This window comes from Ranitomeya imitator, chromosome 3 (genome assembly GCF_032444005.1).
Source record: "Ranitomeya imitator isolate aRanImi1 chromosome 3, aRanImi1.pri, whole genome shotgun sequence".
Lineage (NCBI taxonomy): Eukaryota > Metazoa > Chordata > Amphibia > Anura > Dendrobatidae > Ranitomeya > Ranitomeya imitator.
In genome coordinates this window covers 254633261-254652107 of record NC_091284.1, presented here as the reverse complement: position 1 = coordinate 254652107, position 18847 = coordinate 254633261, and the positions used below count along the sequence as shown (strand labels likewise).

The 18847-nt window shown below is 43.8% G+C and overlaps 1 protein-coding gene across 2 annotated transcripts in view; it reads right to left on the bottom strand.

Moving 5' to 3' along the window:
• Positions 1-18847, bottom strand: part of ACACA (acetyl-CoA carboxylase alpha) — a 575142-nt gene that overhangs the window by 526675 nt on the left and 29620 nt on the right. For both annotated transcript variants that reach the window (XM_069756397.1, XM_069756396.1), the window contains exons 4-7: positions 15862-15994; positions 15623-15761; positions 340-449; positions 122-203 (exon numbers count right to left, since the gene is read on the bottom strand). In XM_069756397.1, coding sequence (XP_069612498.1) covers positions 122-203; positions 340-449; positions 15623-15761; positions 15862-15994 — 464 coding nt within the window. The remainder of the gene's footprint in view (positions 1-121; positions 204-339; positions 450-15622; positions 15762-15861; positions 15995-18847) is intronic.

Sequence of the window (18847 nt, the reverse complement as noted above, 5' to 3'; positions counted from 1 at the left end):
AACTTGATTTTAGGCACATGCAGAAATGAATAAGCCAATACAAGGGGCTTGTTAGTAAGGGTATAGAGACATCAAAAATACATTATGGCCGATTGGGGAGTGTGAGATATTTTAATCTTACCCATGAAAGCAATGCCGTTTTTGTGAAGAAGTTCAGGTAGCTTTGGATTTTCAGAGGCATGACCCCATCCAGCCCATACAGCCTAAAAATAGAAGAAAAAAAGATTTTGAAACATTTTATACATTTACAAAATTCTACCTTTATTCTTTCGTTTTCACAAATTGCACATAATGTATGCAAAGGAAAGGATCTTCTAAAGTAGATACAAGAAATATTACCTGTACTGGAATCCTTTTAGCAATATCAAGAATAAGCTCAACGTTTGCATAATTATTATTATTTGGACCTCCAGGAACAGGTACATAATGATCTGCCATTTTAATATACTCTGAAAGATAAAAAAAAAATAACTTACGGTATGTCCAATTATTGTCTTAAAGTGAAGTCTGCAAGAATTTTTTTTTTCTTATAGTTGTACCAGGATCTTAGTTTATAGAAATAATCAACAGTTGAATCATAAATGCGGATAAGGTAAATACTTAAATTTATAATATGCAAATTAAAACGTAAATACTTTTATTCATACAAAATGTCACAAAATAAAACCAAAGAAATAGGCCGGAATATATGTTGGTATAAGAGTAATATGTGGGTGCACATTTAACAGACTGAATCTAGGATCAAAACAAAATGAGCAAATATCCTGCAGCAAGTAAATATTAAATTAACCCCTTCAAGACCCAGCCTATTTTGACCTTAAAGACCTTGCCGTTTTTTGCAATTCTGACCAGTGTCCCTTTATGAGGTAATAACTCAGGAACGCTTCAACGGATCCTAGCGGTTCTGAGATTGTTTTTTCGTGACATATTGGGCTTCATGTTAGTGGTAAATTTAGGTCAATAAATTCTGCATTTATTTGTGATAAACACGGAAATTTGGCGAAAATTTTGAAAATTTCGCAATTTTCACATTTTGAATTTTTATTCTGTTAAACCAGAGAGATATGTGACACAAAATAGTTAATAAATAACATTTCCCACATGTTTACTTTACATCAGCACAATTTTGGAAACAAAATTTTTTTTTGTTAGGAAGTTATAAGGGTTAAAATTTGACCAGCGATTTGTCATTTTTACAACGAAATTTACAAAACCATTTTTTTTAGGGACCACCTCACATTTGAAGTCAGTTTGAGGGGTCTATATGGCTGAAAATACCCAAAAGTGACACCATTCTAAAAACTGCACCCCTCAAGGTACTCAAAACCACATTCAAGAAGTTTATTAACCCTTCAGGTGCTTCACAGCAGCAGAAGCAACATGGAAGGAAAAAATGAACATTTAACTTTTTAGTCACAAAAATTATCTTTTAGCAACAATTTTTTTATTTTCCCAATGGTAAAAGGAGAAACTGAACCACGAAATTTGTTGTCCAATTTGTCCTGAGTACGCTGATACCTCATATGTGGGGGTAAACCACTGTTTGGGCGCACGGCAGGGCTTGGAAGGGAAGGAGCGCCATTTGACTTTTTGAATCAAAAATTGGCTCCACTCTTTAGCGGACACCATATCACGTTTGGAGAGCCCCCGTGTGCCTAAAAATTGGAGCTCCCCCACAAGTGACCCCATTTTGGAAACTAGACGCCCCAAGGAACTTATCTAGATGCATAGTGAGCACTTTGAACCCCCAGGTGCTTCACAAATTGATCCGTAAAAATGAAAAAGTACTTTTTTTTCACAAAAAAATTCTTTTAGCCTCAATTTTTTCATTTTCACATGGGCAACAGGATAAAATGGATCCTAAAATGTGTTGGGCAATTTCTCCTGAGTACACCAATACCTCACATGTGGGGGTAAACCACTGTTTGGGCACATGGTAAGGCTCGGAAGGGAAGGAGCGCCATTTGACTTTTTGAATGAAAAATTATTTCCATCGTTAGCGGACACCATGTCGCGTTTGGATAGCTCCTGTGTGCCTAAACATTGGCGCTCCCCCACAAGTGACCCCATTTTGGAAACTAGACCCCCCAAGGAACTTATTTAGATGCCTAGTGAGCACTTTAAACCCTCAGGTGCTTCACAAATTGATCTGTAAAAATGAAAAAGTACTTTTTTTTCACAAAAAAATTATTTTCGCCTCAATTTTTTCATTTTCACATGGGCAGTAGGATAAAATGGATCATAAAATTTGTTGGGCAATTTCTTCCGAGTACGCCGATACCTCATATGTGGGGGTAAACCACTGTTTGGGCACACGGCAGGGCTCGGAAGGGAAGGCGCGCCATTTGACTTTTTGAATGGAAAATTAGCTCCAATTGTTAGCGGACACCATGTCGCGTTTGGAGAGCCCCCTGTGTGCCTAAACATTGGAGCTCCCCCACAAGTGACCCCATTTTGGAAACTAGACCCCCCAAGGAACTTATCTAGATGCATATTGAGCACTTTAAACCCCCAGGTGCTTCACAGAAGTTTATAACGCAGAGCCATGAAAATAAAAAATAATTTTTCTTTCCTCAAAAATGATTTTTTAGCCTGGAATTTCCTATTTTGCCAAGGATAATGGGAGAAATTGGACCCCAAATATTGTTGTCCAGTTTGTCCTGAGTACGCTGATACCCCATATGTGGGGGTAAACCACTGTTTGGGCGCACGGCAGGGCTCGGAAGGGATGGCACGCCATTTGGCTTTTTAAATGGAAAATTAGCTCCAATCATTAGCGGACACCATGTCACGTTTGGAGAGCCCCTGTGTGCTTAAACATTGGAGATCCCCCAGAAATGACACCATTTTGGAAACTAGACCCCCAAAGGAACTAATCTAGATGTGTGGTGAGGACTTTGAACCCCCAAGTGCTTCACAGAAGTTTATAACGCAGAGCCATGAAAATAAAAAAAAAATTATTTTCTCAAAAATGATCTTTTAGCCTGCAATTTTTTATTTTCCCAAGGGTAACAGGAGAAATTTGACCCCAAAAGTTGTTGTCCAGTTTCTCCTGAGTACGCTGATACCCCATATGTGGGGGTAAATCACTGTTTGGGCACATGCCGGGGCTCGGAAGTGAAGTAGTGACGTTTTGAAATGCAGACTTTGATGGAATGCTCTGTGGGCGTCACGTTGCGTTTGCAGAGCCCCTGATGTGGCTTAACAGTAGAAACCCCCCACAAGTGACCCCATTTTGGAAACTAGACCCCCAAAGGAACTTATCTAGATGTGTGGTGAGCACTTTGAACCCCCAAGTGCTTCATAGAAGTTTATAATGCAGAGCCGTGAAAATAATAAATACGTTTTCTTTCCTCAAAAATAATTATTTAGCCCAGAATTTTTTAATTTTCCCAAGGGTAACAGGAGAAATTTGACCCCAAAAGTTGTTGTCCAGTTTCTCCTGAGTACGGTGATACCCCATATGTGGGGGTAAACTACTGTTTGGGCACATGCCGGGGCTTGGAATTGAAGTAGTGACGTTTTGAAATGCAGACTTTGATGGAATGCTCTGCGGGCGTCACGTTGCGTTTGCAGAGCCCCTGATGTGCCTAAACAGTAGAAACCCCCCACAAGTGACCCCATTTTGGAAACTAGACCCTGAAAGGAACTTATCTAGATGTGTGGTGAGCACTTTGAACCCCCAAGTGCTTCATAGAAGTTTATAATGCAGAGCCGTGAAAATAATAAATACGTTTTCTTTCCTCAAAAATAATTATTTAGCCCAGAATTTTTTATTTTCCCAAGGGTTACAGGAGAAATTGGACCCCAAAAGTTGTTGTCCAGTTTCTCCTGAGTACGCTGATACCCCATATGTGGGGGTAAACCACTGTTTGGGCACACGTCGGGGCTCAGAAGGGAAGTAGTGACTTTTGAAATGCAGACTTTGATGGAATGGTCTGCGGGTGTCACGTTGCGTTTGCAGAGCCCCTGGTGTGCCTAAACAGTAGAGACCCCCCACAAGTGACCCCATTTTAGAAACTAGACCCCCCAAGGAACTTATCTAGATATGTGGTGAGCACTTTGAACCCCCAAGTGCTTCACAGACGTTTACAACGCAGAGCCGTGAAAATAAAAAATCATTTTTCTTTCCTCAAAAATTATGTTTTAGCAAGCATTTTTTTAGATTCACAAGGGTAACAGGAGAAATTGGACCCCAGTAATTGTTGCGCAGTTTGTCCTGAGTATGCTGGTACCCCATATGTGGGGGTAAACCACTGTTTGGGCACACGTCAGGGCTCGGAAGTGAGGGAGCACCATTTGACTTTTTGAATACGAGATTGGCTGGAATCAATGGTGGCGCCATGTTGCGTTTGGAGACCCCTGATGTGCCTAAACAGTGGTAACCCCTCAATTCTAACTCCAACACTAACCCCAACACACCCCTAACCCTAATCCCAACTGTAGCCATAATCCTAATCACAACCCTAACCCCAACACACCCCTAACCACAACACTAACCCCAACACACCCCTAACCCTAACCACAACCCTAATTCCAACCCTAACCCTAAGGCTATGTGCCCACGTTGCGGATTCGTGTGAGATATTTCCGCACCATTTTTGAAAAATCTGCGGGTAAAAGGCACTGTGTTTTACCTGCGGATTTTCCGCGGATTTCCAGTGTTTTTTGTGCGGATTTCACCTGCGGATTCCTATTGAGGAACAGGTGTAAAACGCTGCGGAATCCGCACAAAGAATTGACATGCTGCGGAAAATACAACGCAGCGTTCCCGCGCGGTATTTTCCGCACCATGGGCACAGCGGATTTGGTTTTTCATATGTTTACATGGTACTGTAAACCTGATGGAACACTGCTGCGAATCCGCAGCCAAATCCGCACCGTGTGCACATAGCCTAATTCTAAAGGTATGTGCACACGCTGCGGATCCGCAGCAGTTTCCCATGAGTGTACAGTTCAATGTAAACCTATGGGAAACAAAAATCGCTGTACACATGCTGCGGAAAAACTGCACGGAAACGCAGCGGTTTACATTCCGCAGCATGTCACTTCTTTGTGCGGATTCCGCAGCGGTTTTACAACTGCTCCAATAGAAAATCGCAATTGTAAAACCGCAGTGAAATGCGCAGAAAAAAACGCGGTAAATCCGCCATAAATCCGCAGCGGTTTAGCACTGCGGATTTATCAAATCCGCAGCGGAAAAATCCGCAGAGGACCAGAATACGTGTGCACATTCCTAACCCTAACCCTAGCCCTAACCCTAGCCCTAACCCTAGCCCTACCCCTACCCCTAACCCTACCCCTAACCCTACCCCTACCCCTAGCCCTAACCCTACCCCTAACCCTAACCCTACCCCTAACCCTAACCCTATTCTAACATTAGTGGAAAAAAAAAAATTTCTTTATTTTTTTATTGTCCCTACCTATGGGGGTGACAAAGGGGGGGGGGGGTCATTTATTATTTTTTTTATTTTGATCACTGAGATAGATTATATCTCAGTGATCAAAATGCACTTTGGAACGAATCTGCCGGCCGGCAGATTCGGCGGGCGCACTGCGCATGCGCCCGCCATTTTGGAAGATGGCGGCGCCCGGGAGAAGACGGACGGGACCACGGCTGGATCGGTAAGTATGATAGGGTGGGGGGGGACCACGGGGGGGGGGATCGGAGCACGGGGGGGGGAATCGGAGCGCGGGAGGGGTGGAACGGAGCGCGGGGGGCGTGGAACGGAGCACGGGGGGGCTGGAATGGAGCACGGGGGGGTGGAACGGAGCACGGGGGGGGTGGATCGGAGTGCAGGGGGGGTGATTGGAGCACGGGGGGGGTGATTGGAGCACGGGGGGAGCGGACACGAGCACGGGGGGGAGCGGAGCACTGGACGGAGGGGAGCCGGAGCAGTGTACCGGCCAGATCGGGGGGGTGGGGGGGCGATCGGAGGGGTGGGGTGGGGGCACACTAGTATTTCCAGCCATGGCCGATGATATTTCAGCATCGGCCATGGCTGGATTGTAATATTTCACCCGTTATAATGGGTGAAATATTACAAATCGCTCTGATTGGCAGTTTCACTTTCAACAGCCAATCAGAGCGATCGTAGCCACGAGGGGGTGAAGCCACCCCCCCTGGGCTAAACTACCACTCCCCCTGTCCCTGCAGATCGGGTGAAATGGGAGTTAACCCTTTCACCCGATCTGCAGGGACGCGATCTTTCCATGACGCCGCATAGGCGTCATGGGTCGGAATGGCACCGACTTTCATGACGCCTACGTGGCGTCAAAGGTCGGGAAGGGGTTAAGCATTGAATGTTGATTACATTTATTATTTACTTACTACAAGGTATTTGCTCATTTTGTTTTGATCCTAGGTTCTGTCAAAATGTCAAATTACCAAATCCTTAAAATAATGAGAAAACATGAAAAAAAACACAACAGGAAACCATAATCTCATACACCCATACTATGCCAATCCTACCTACATAAAAGCAGAGACATTCCTCCGAATATATAAGGATATTGTAAATATAGGTATCAGTTATGTTAAGCATGTGAACTAGCAATCAAATTAAATGTCTGAAAACAAGCCACATATTACACAAAACTATATTAACCCCTTTACCCCCAAGGGTGGTTTGCACGTTAATGACCGGGCCAATTTTTACAATTCTGACCACTGTCCCATTATGAGGTAATAACTCTAGAACGCTTCCACGGATCCTGATGATTCTGACACTGTGTTCTCGATACATATTGTACTTCATGATAGTGGTAAAATTCTTTGATATGACTTGCATTTATTTGTGAAAAAAAAGGAAATTTGGCCAAAAGTTTTGAAAATTTTGCAATTTTCCAACTTTAAATTTTCATGCCGTTAAATAACACAGATATGTCACACAAAATAACATAATAACATAGTTATTAAGGTTGAAGGAAGACTTTAAGTCCATCTAGTTCAACCCATAGCCTAACCTAACATGCCCCAACATGTTTCCCACATGTCTACTTTACATCAGCACAATTTTGGAACGAACATTTTTTTTTGTTAGGGAGTTATAAGGGTTAAAAGTTGTCTAGCGATTTCTCATTTTTACAACACCAATTTTTTGGTTTTTTTTTAGAGACCAGATCACATTTAACCCCTTCCCGACCTGTGACACAGCGTATGCGTCATGAAAGTCAGTACCAATCCGACCTGTGACGCATATGCTGTGTCACAGAATGATCGCGTTCCTGCAGGCCGGGTGAAAGGGTTAACTCCAATTTCACCCGACCTACAGGGACAGGGGGAGTGGTACTTCAGCCCCGTGGCTATGATCGCTCTGATTAGCTGTTTCACTTTCAACAGCCAATCAGAGCAATCTGTAATATTTCACCTATGAAAATTGGTGAAATATTACAATCGAGCCATGGCCGATGCTGCAATAGCATCAACCATGGCTGGAGACCCCGATCTGGCCCCCCCACCGACTGACGGCAGCCGCTGTCAGTGTTCCCTACCCCTCCGTCCTGTCCTAAGCGCCTTCCTCTCCCCTCCTACCCTCCCCCGTCCTCCCCTCTGACCCCCCCCCCCCCCGCTGTCTGATCGCACCACCCCATACTTACCTAGTCTCGGTGTCCCCCCCGGTGTCCTCGGTCTTCTCGCATGGGCGCCGCCATCTTGGAAAATGGCGGGCGCATGCGCAGTACGCTTCCGAATCTGCCGGCAGGTTCATTCCCTGTACATTTTGATCGCTGTGATAGAACCTATCACAGCGATCAAAATAAAAAAAATAGTAAATAAACCCCCCCTTTATCCCCCCTATAGGTAGGGAAAATAATGAAATACAGAAAATATATTTATTTTTGTTTTTCCTTTAGGGCTAGGGTTGCACTTAGGGCTAGGGTTGCACTTAGGGCTAGGTGTTGTGAATTCTATTGTCGGGCTCCCTCCTGTGGTCATGAATGGTACTTCGGCTGGTTCTATCCATGGAATTCCTCTGGTGGCTGTGGGTGTTTCTGAGTTTCCTTCCACAGGTGACGAGGTTAATTCGTTAGCTGGCTGCTCTATTTAACTCCACTTAGATCTTTGCTCCATGCCACCTGTCAATGTTCCAGTATTGGTCTTGTTCACTCCTGGATCGTTCTTGTGACCTGTCTTCCCAGCAGAAGCTAAGTGCCTGCTTGTTTTTCTCTGGTTTGCTATTTTTCTGTCCAGCTTGCTATTTTGTTTGTTGTCTTGCTTGCTGGAAGCTCTGGGACGCAGAGGGAGCGCCTCCGCACCGTGAGTCGGTGCGGAGGGTCTTTTTGCGCCCTCTGCATGGTCTTTTTGTAGGTTTTTGTGCTGATCGCAAAGCTACCTTTCCTATCCTCGGTCTGTTCAGTAAGTCGGGCCTCACTTTGCTAAATCTATTTCATCTCTGTGTTTGTATTTTCATCTTTACTCACAGTCATTATATGTGGGGGGCTGCCTTTTCCTTTGGGGAATTTCTCTGAGGCAAGGTAGGCTTTATTTTTCTATCTTCAGGGCTAGCTAGTTCCTTAGGCTGTGCCGAGTTGCATAGGGAGCGTTAGGAGCAATCCACGGCTATTTCTAGTGTGTGTGATAGGATTAGGGATTGCTGTCAGCAGAGTTCCCACGTCCCAGAGCTCGTCCTATATTATCAGTAAATATCAGGTCATTCCGTGTGCTCTTAACCACCAGGTCCATTATTGTCCTGACCACCAGGTCATAACAGCTAGGGTTGCACTTAGGGATAGGGTTGCATTTAGGGATAGGGTTGCACTTAGGGATAGGGTTGCACTTAGGGATAGGGTTGCACTTAGGGATAGGGTTGCACTTAGGGATAGGGTTAGAATTAAGGTACCGTCACACATAGCAACGCTGCAGCGATACCGACAACGATCCGGATCGCTGCAGCGTCGCTGTTTGGTCGCTGGAGAGCTGTCACACAGACAGCTCTCCAGCGACCAACGATCCCGAGGTCCCCGGTAACCAGGGTAAACATCGGGTAACTAAGCGCAGGGCCGCGCTTAGTAACCCGATGTTTACCCTGGTTACCATCCTAAAAAGTAAAAAAACAAACGCTACATACTTACCTACAGCCGTCTGTCCTCGGCGCTCTGCTTCTCTGGTCTGGCTGTGAGCGCCGGGCAGCCAGAAAGCAGAGCGGTGACGTCACCGCTCTGCTTTCCGGCTGACCGACGCTCACAGCCAGAGCAGGAGGAGTGCAGAGCACAGCGCTGGAGGACAGACAGCGGTAGGTAAGTATGTAGCGTTTGTTTTTTTACTTTTAGGATGGTAACCAGGGTAAACATCGGGTTACTAAGCGCGGCCCTGCGCTTAGTTACCCGATGTTTACCCTGGTTACCAGCAAAGACATCGCTGAATCGGTGTCACACACGCCGATTCAGCGATGTCTACGGGGAGTCCAGCAACGAAATAAAGTTCTGGACTTTCTTCCCCGACCAGCGATCTCCCAGCAGAGGCCTGATCGCTGCTGCCTGTCACACTGGACGATATCGCTAGCGAGGACGCTGCAACGTCACGGATCGCTAGCGATATCGTCTAGTGTGACAGTACCTTTAGGGTTAGGGATACAATTAGGGTTAGGGTTAGAATTAGGGCTAGAGTTGGAATTAGGGTTAGAATTAGGCTATGTGCACACGGTGCGGATATAGCTGCGGATCCGCAGCGGATCGGTCGCTGCGGATTCGTAGCAGTTTTCCATTACGTTTACAGTACCACGTAAACCTATGGAAAACCAAATCCGCTGTGCCCATGGTGCGGAAAGTACAGTGCGGAAACGCTGCGTTGTATTTTCCGCAGCATGTCAATTCTCTGTGTGGATTCCGCAGCGTTTTACACTTGCTCCATAATAAGAATCCGCAGGTGAAATCCACACAAAAAAAACACTGGAAATCCGCGGTAAATCCGCAGGTAAAGCGCAGTGCGTTTTACCTGCAGATTTTTCAAAAACGGTGCGGAAAAATCCCCACACAAATCCACAACGAGGGCACATAGCCTTAGGGTTAGGGTTGGAATTGAATTAGAGTTAGGGTTGGAATTAGGGTTAAGACTGGGGTTAGGGTTGGGATTAGGGTTAGGGGTGTGTTGGGGTTAGTGTTGGAGTTAGAATTGAGGGGTTTCCACTGTTTAGGCACATGAGGGGGTCTCCAAACGCGACATGGCGCCACCATTGATTCCAGCCAATCTTGCATTCAAAAAGTCAAATGGTGCTCCCTCCCTTCCGAGCCCCGATGTGGCCCAAACAGTGGTTTTCCCCTACATATGGGGTACTAGCATACTCAGGAGAAACTGGACAACAACTTTTGGGGTCCAATTTCTCCTGTAACCCTTGGGAAAATAAAAAAAAATGCGGGCTAAAAAATTATTTTTGAGGAAAGAAAAATGATTTTTTATTTTCACGGCTCTGCGTTATAAACTTCTGTGAAGCACTTGGGGGTTCAAAGTGGTCACCACACATCTAGATAAGTTCCTTTGGGGGTATCAGCGTGCTCAGGACAAACGGGACAACAACATTTGGGGTCCAATTTCTCCTGTTACCCTTGGGAAAATAGGAAGTTCGTGGCTAAAAAATCATTTTTGAGGAAAGAAAAATTATTTTTTATTTTCATGGCTCTGCGTTATGAACTTCTGTGAAGCACCTGGGGGTTTAAAGTGCTCAATATGCATCTAGATAAGTTCCTTGGGGCGTCTAGTTTACAAAATGGGGTCACTTGTGGGGGAGCCCCAATGTTTAGGCACACGGGGGCTCTCCAAACGCGACATGGTGTCCGCTAAAGAGTGGAGCCAATTTTTCATTCAAAAAGTCAAATGGAGCTCCTTCCCTTCCGAGCCCTGCCGTGCGCCCAAACAGTGGTTTACCCCCACATATGAGGTATCATATCATTTCGTGGTTCAGTTTCTCCTTTTACCTTTGGGAAAATAAAAAAAATTGTTGCTAAAAGATCATTTTTGTGACTAAAAAGTTCAATGTTCATTTTTCCCTTCCATGTTGCTTCTGCTGCTGTGAAGCACCTGAAGGGTTAATAAACTTCTTGAATGTGGTTTTGAGTACCTTGAGGGGTGCCGTTTTTAGAATGGTGTCACTTTTGGGTATTTTCAGCCATATAGACCCCTCAAACTGACTTCAAATGTGAGGTGGTCCCTAAAAAAAATGGTTTTGTAAATTTCATTGTAAAAAAGAGAAATCGCTGGTCAAATTTTAACCATTATAACTTCCTAGCAAAAAAAAAAAATTTGTTTCCAAAATTGTGCTGATGTAAAGTAGACATGTGGGTAATGTTATTTATTAACTATTTTGTGTCACATAACTCTCTGGTTTAACAGAATAAAAATTCAAAATGTGAAAATTGCAAAATTTTCAAAATTTTCGCCAAATTTCCGTTTTTATCACAAATAAACGCAGAATTTATTGACCTAAATTTACCACTAACATGAAGCCCAATATGTCACGAAAAAACAATCTCAGAACCGCTAGGATCCGTTGAAGCGTTCCTGAATTATTACCTCATAAAGAGACACTGGTCAGATTTGCAAAAAACGGGCAGGTCATTAAGGTCAAAATAGGCTGGGTCATGAAGGGGTTAAAGTCACTTTGAGGGGTCTATATGACAGTAAATTCCCAAACGTGACACCATTCTAAAATCTGCACCCCTCAAGTGCGCAAAAACACATTCAAGAAGCTTATTAACCCTTCTGGTGCTTCACAGGAATTTTTGGAATGTTTAAAAAAAAAAAAAGAACATTTTTTTCCACAAAAAAATTACTTCAGATCCAAATTTTTTATGTTCCCAAGGATAACAGGAGAAATTGGACCCCAAAAGTTATTGTGCAATTTGTCCTGAGTACGCTGATTATATATATATATATATATATATATATATATATATATATATATATATATATATATATATATATATATATATATATGTATATATATATATATACACACTGTTTGGGCGCACGGCGGGGCTCGGAAGGGAAGTAGTGACGTTTTGGAATGCAGACTTTGATGGAATGGTCTCCGGGCGTCATGTCGTGTTTGGAGAGCCCCTGATGTGCCTAAACAGTGGAAACCCCGCACCAGCGACCCCAGTTTAGAAACTAAACCCTCCAAGGAACTTATCTAGATGTGTGGTGAGCACTTTGAACCCCCAAGTGCTTCACAGAAGTTTATAATGTAGAGCCACAAAAATAAAAAATCATATTTTTCCCCAAAAAAATTATCTTTACGCCCCCAATTTTTTTATTTTCCCACAGGTAACAGAAGAAATTGGACCCCAAGAGTTGTTGTGCAATTTGTCCCTAGTACACTGATACCCCATATGTGGGGGGTAAACCACTGTTTGGGCACATGGCAGCACTCGGAAGGGAAGGAGCGACAGATTTTACTGTTATGGTTTGCAGGTGCCATGACCCACTGGGAGAGCCCATGAGGTGTCAAAACAGCAGAACCCCCCATAAGTGACCCCATTTTATGAATTACACCTCTCAATGAATTCACCTAGGGGTGCAGTGATCATATTGACACCATGGGTGTGTCACAGAATTTTATACCATTGGGCAGCCATGCGGAGAGACTCAGAAGGAACGGAGCGCTATTTGCCTATTCAAGTGAATGGGTCTGTGCACATGTCATTATGTCATTCTTCCCTGCTTGTGCCAATCGCCGGCAGAGCAAGGGAGAATGATGAGAGCCGTGTTCAGCACCCGGCGCCATGGAACAGTGCTTACCATAACGCTTCTTGCCAGGTGCCCGTCCTTGTGGAAGCGGGTTTTTAGGTTTGGCTGGTGTCACACACTAAAAGACAACTTTTATTGCAAAAAATAGTTTTTGCATCACCATATTTTGAGAGCTATAATTTTTCCATATTTTGGCCCACATAGTCATGTGAGGTCTTGTTTTTTGCGGGACGAGGTGACATTTTATTGGTACCATTTTAGGGCACATGATTTTTTTTTTTTATCGCTTTTTATTCCGTTTTTTTGGGAGGCAGAATGAACAAAAACCAGCAATTCATGAATTTTCTTTTGGGGGGGGGACGTTTATATTTTTCCACGTGTGGTAAAATTGTTTTATTCTTCGGGTCAGTACGGGTCAGTACGATTATAATTATTTTTGCATGGCTTTATTCTGAAATCTATAACTTTTTATGTTTCTGGTGATGGAGCTGTGTGGCGGCTTGTTTTTTTGCAGGACAAGATGACGTTTTCAGCGGTACCATGTTTATTTATATCCGGCTTTTTGATTGAGTGTTATTCCACTTTTTGTTCGGCGGTATGATGATAAAGCCTTTTTGCCATTTTTTTTTTTTCAATGGTGTTCACTAACGGGGTTAACTAGTGGGACAGTTTTATAGGTCGGGTCATTACGGAAGCCGGTAAGAAGGACTCCACGTGTATCGTCTGCGCACTGTAGAGTTCCTCAGTGGTGAAAAATCTTAGTTTATGTTTCACTGGAACATAGAGAATAAACGTAGATAAAATTCCTTTCAGTCCAGATTACTAACAGGACCTCACAGATCTAGTGTTGTTACTGAGCAGTAACATTTAGTTATAAAATGAGCTAGGACTTTATTTTTCTTTTGTTGAATTTCAAGACTAATTACTATGGGAAACTATATATACGGTATGTATTTATATTTACAATAGGATCCCCTTTAAAATTGCATTCTTCTTTGAAAAATTAGCATATTATAGAAAGCATAACTGCAAATGATAGGATTTTTATACTCAAAGCAGTGTGTTCATTTCAGGGATGCACAACATTTTTTTTCTGAGGGCCACATTCTCATACTGAACCAATCCTAAGGGCCGCAAAAAACATTAAAGGGATACTTACAGAAATACAAAATCAGAATCATCTTAGGTACATGAATGCATCATCAGAACAGATTTGGAGAGTTTCTGCTACAAAAAAATCAATGTAAAACACACCCTAATTTGTATTGAATTTTTGGAGCCGAAACTCCATAAACGCTACAAATCTTTCTCAATATCAAAACTCCCAAATTGAGGATTTTTGAGTTGTAATATAGACATGTAGTATGTCATTTGCCCAGTTATGGATTGCCATATGTAGAGAAGATTAGAACCACCGTCAATATATGAATCCATCACCAAAACAACCATCAGTACATGAATGCAGCCTCAGAACCGCTGTCAGTACAAAACCAGCCAGTACAGGAATACAGCACCAGAACCACTGTCAGTACAGGAAAGTATCACCAGAACCACCATCAGTACATGAATACATCAACAAGCTTAGTACAGAGATCAATAGCAATGTCAGGTCATTGTATCGCATGAACCTACAACTCGCAGTATGGCCAGGTTCACATTGCGTTAACAGCAGCCCATTCAACACATGCGCTAATGGGCTGCTGTTAACGCAAGTGCCGATGTGTCACATCGCTAGCGCAGATAGAGTTAGCAGATGCTCTATCTGCGCCAGCAGTGACAGACCCGGAAACGCTGTAGCACGCATCCCTGGGTCCATCACTCAATGACGGCACATCTCTAGCGCACTCCCATTGTGGGCATGCGCTAGCAATGCGTCCGACATTGGACTCAATGGTGGCGTTAACGGACTACGTTACACTGCGTTATGCCGCAGTGTAACATAGTCCGTCTAACGGACGCCAGTAAACGTAATGTGAACCCAGCCCATGGCCTTAACAATGTGGAAGGAAATACTGGGAGTTGTTCTTACCAGCCATCATCAGACTGTGGACCATATAGGAGCCACAGTAGTGATGACTTGTGGGCAGTATCACAAATAATATTTACATCCAGGTACCTTATAGATTACATCTTTTCTAATTTACATAATTCCCATCCCTTTTGTCTCCATGTAGTAAATAGGCCACAATAAGATTTCAGAGCCCATCTCTCCAGCCCAGCCTTCTCTCTTCTCCAGTTTTCTGCGGCACTTCCTGACAAAGTGCCCTTAAAAATAAAATCATCATTATAATGCTCCTTACAAAACTATGGAATCAACAATATCCTCCCTCATACAGTTCCCATCTTCAGTGTCTCACCTTGCTCCCACCTTTCGATACTACCCTTTCATGTTCCCACTATTCCATGCTTCCCCCCACCACTCCATACTATCCTTCTATGCTCCAAAGACTCTATACTGTCCCCCCATGCTCCCACAACTTCATACTGCCTCCCCAAAACTTCATACTGCTCCCACAACTTCATTCTGTCTACCCCCAACTTCATACTGCCCCCTCGCACTGGCACCACACCATAATGTCACTTCTCCTACCTCTCATTACTGCCCTATCTTCTTAAGACAAACCTCACAGTAACAACCGCCGCCTGCAATAATATGACATTTTATCTTCGGCTCCTCCATGGAGCATATACAGTTTGACTTGCCCACAATCTCCGCTGCCTCTGCGGCACAAGGTTGACAGTGTGACACGCTTCTGCATGTCGGAGAGGGAAGTTGCTGAGCGCTTCCCTACCCCTTCTCCCCAGCATTCTAATGCATTCGCATCTGTAAAATGTGAATGTAGAAAGATTGCACATCTACACAATGGAAAAAATAGCTGCAAACAACTGGATAAACAGAGAAAAAAAATAATGAATTAAAAATTTAAATTTGCTATGTACCTGCATTTGCTTTCAGGTCTTCAGGAGTTACCATAACCACAAATCGAATTGCTCTTTCATTTCGGAACATCTCATAGGACCATCGTCTTATTGATCTCATGCATTTAACTGCAGCAATACCATTATTAGCGATAAGCACCTGTTGTACAATACAGAAGTTATTCAGATTTTTCATTGTAGTTCATTTAGATATAAAAGGATAAATGAACATTAGAATGCAACTTGTAGGAGAAATATACCTTTTCAATAACTTTATTTCCTCCAAAACGAGTGACAAATTCTGCTGGTGAAGCCACAGTGAAATCTCTCTGCAAATCTATTTTTTTTCGTTCACGTCCCTGCTTGACTAGATGTAATCCAGACATGCTAGGCCTGAAGACAATACAACATTTAATAATGAAACATTAGCAATACAATATTGGAGGTAAACGAGTTAATTCAAGCATTTCACACCCTGGTCTAAAAATTTAAAGCATATGACCTCCTCAAAAGCGTTTTCATTTCCATATACAATTTAAGGTTGTGTTCACACAACCATATTAAAGGGAACCTGTCACCCCCAAAATCGAGGGTCAGCTAAGCCCACCAGCATCAGGGGCTTATCTACAGCATTCTGGAATGCTGTAGATAAGCCCCCGATGTATCCTAAAAGATAAGAAAAAGAGGCCTCCTATCTTCATAAGATTACGTCCTCTTCTGGTCTTCACGCTGCGGCTCCGGCGCAGGCGTACTTTGTCTGCCCTGTTGAGGGCAGAACAAAGTACTGCAGTGCGCGAGAGCATTAGTCAACCCAAATGGCATCACAAGGTTGTCATAGTGTCCCACAGGCGTATTGAAAGCGGTTTTCTACTCATCTCCCTCTTTAATACGAATGAAATTATCTGCAACCCCTGAGATCCAGTTTAGAAAAAAATGTTGCTCCTACAATCTGAGTAAATAGGTCCAAGGTGAGAGGGAGCGAATACAGATTCTATAACGTGATCTGATTGAGTTTGTGGAATTCTAGGCAGTGGTGTAAGCCTCTATCTTTCTTCCTTACAAAGAAAAACCCTGCAGCAATGGGGGATGAGGCTGGTCTGATATGACCTTTTGCCAAACTTTCCGTGATATAGTCCTTCATGGCCTGCTTCTCTGGACCTGACATATTATATAGTCAGCTCTTTGGCAGCTTTGCCCCAGGGACAAGATTAACGGCGCAGTCATAAGGATGTGGGAGAGGAAGTTCTTGGCACTCCTGCTCCGAAAACACATCTTCAAAGTCAAACAGGTATTTAGGCACAGACTGGGTATCCACCCTTGCAAGCCGGGTGACAAAGAATTGTCCTTGACAATACTCACTCCACTTTACCACCTCCCGAGTCTGCCAATCTACCACAGGGTTGTGCAGACTGAGCCAAGATTACCCTATCCTGTGGTTCTTGGGCTGACTCTCTAGCACACAACAGTCAATACCTTCTGAGTGCATGGCCCTACCTGTAGACGTAACCCTCGGATGACTTGAGTATAATACTCCTGTCCCAAGGGTGCGGAGTGGATGGCTATTCTGGGTAAAGTGTATGTGGTTTGAGGCCCTGGAACTGGACAAACCTAGTGTCAATCAAGTTAAACCCTTCCCCACAGTCCAGAAAGGTTGAAATAACCACCTTATTATTGCCCAGATGGATTTCAGCAGGCAGAGAAAAAAAATGTGTCCTACCCATGGAGGAGATATGTACATCCGGGTTGCTAACCTCCCCACAATTTTAGTTTTCCGACAGCTGTTTACAGTGTGGTAGGGAACGACATGCACCCACGAAATAGCCTTTTCTCCTAAAGTAAAAACACACTCCCTTTTATGCCAAACTACAGTTTGATTCCCAGAACGAGTCGCCCCACCCAACTGCATGGGTTCCTCAAATGACTCAGACAAGGTTTCCCTTGGTCATGACCTCCCGTACATTGGGGTGTCTTCTTAGGTCTCTGGCGAAGAAGGCAATCCACCCGGATAGCCAGAGACATGACTGCCTCAAGGGAAACTGGAGTCTCATACAGGGCTGAGGCATCCTTCACTTTTACTGATCCCCCTGGCCAGAACTAGGCACGGAGCGCAGGATCTTTCCACTTAGTGTCAATGGACTCAGAACAATACTCCGCCGCCGGCCAGTCTCCCTTCTGAAGTGGACGTAGTCTGGACTCGGCCAGGGAGACGCAGTTGGGGTCATTGTGTATATGACTCAATGCCAGGAAAAATTCCTCCACCGTCTGGAGTGACTGGGAGTCAGATGGGAGAGAGAATGCCCATGTTTGCGGTCACCGTGAAGGGGAGAGATTATTATCCTCATCCATTGCTCCTCAGTTCCTGAGTAACAAGGACATAACCTGAAGTACAGCTTACAAGCCCCAGTGAAAACAACAAACTTGTCACGCCCTCAGAGAACCTGTCAGGCAAAGTGATCTTGGGCTCCACAAAGGGTTGCCTGGGAGTCACAGTCCCCAAACCTAATGTGTTAGGGTGCTGCAAAATGACAGTGTGTAGATATGCCACCTCCAGGATGAGTTGCTGCAGTTTCCTCTTTCAAAGCAGTGAGAGGATTCATAATGGATCAAAAAACGGTTTCTGACTTTGCTAATGTCACAACTCTGTTTTTGGGTATCCCTGCACTGCTAAAAGAAACTTGCACCGTTTAATATGAAGGTGAAGTGCTTCTAATCAGTGCAGAAGGAGAAGAAATCAGACGCTGTGGTCTGCTGGCTCCTCTCTGTTAAGGTAAACCCTTGACACTTGAACCTACAAATAATGCGAGTCCTTTCGCTACTCTTCGAAAATTTTTGTGTTCCAGAAGGATAGGTACATGATAATAAGCATCCAGAAGATCCAGTATTGCTATGTAGCACTTTGGAAAAAGGAGTTTCACTGGCGTTCCCACCATTTGCATTTTGAAATGCTTGACTTTCAGAGATCGATTCAAGTTCACAATAGCCCGGAATGAGAGGTACGGTTTATTTACTAGAGATATAAAGGGCTGTAGAATCCTCTCCCCTTTTGTGATTCGGGGACAGCTGAAAAGACCCCTTCTGCATTAAGGAGATAACTTTAAGGACTGGATACCTGTGACAAGAAACCTTTCTGAAAGGGTGAGAGCTGAATTCTAACTTGAATCACTGACCTATTGTGTTTAGAATCCATTTTCTTGCTGAGATTTCTGGCCAAACAAAAAGAAACCTTTTTAGCCTACTGCCTTCTTG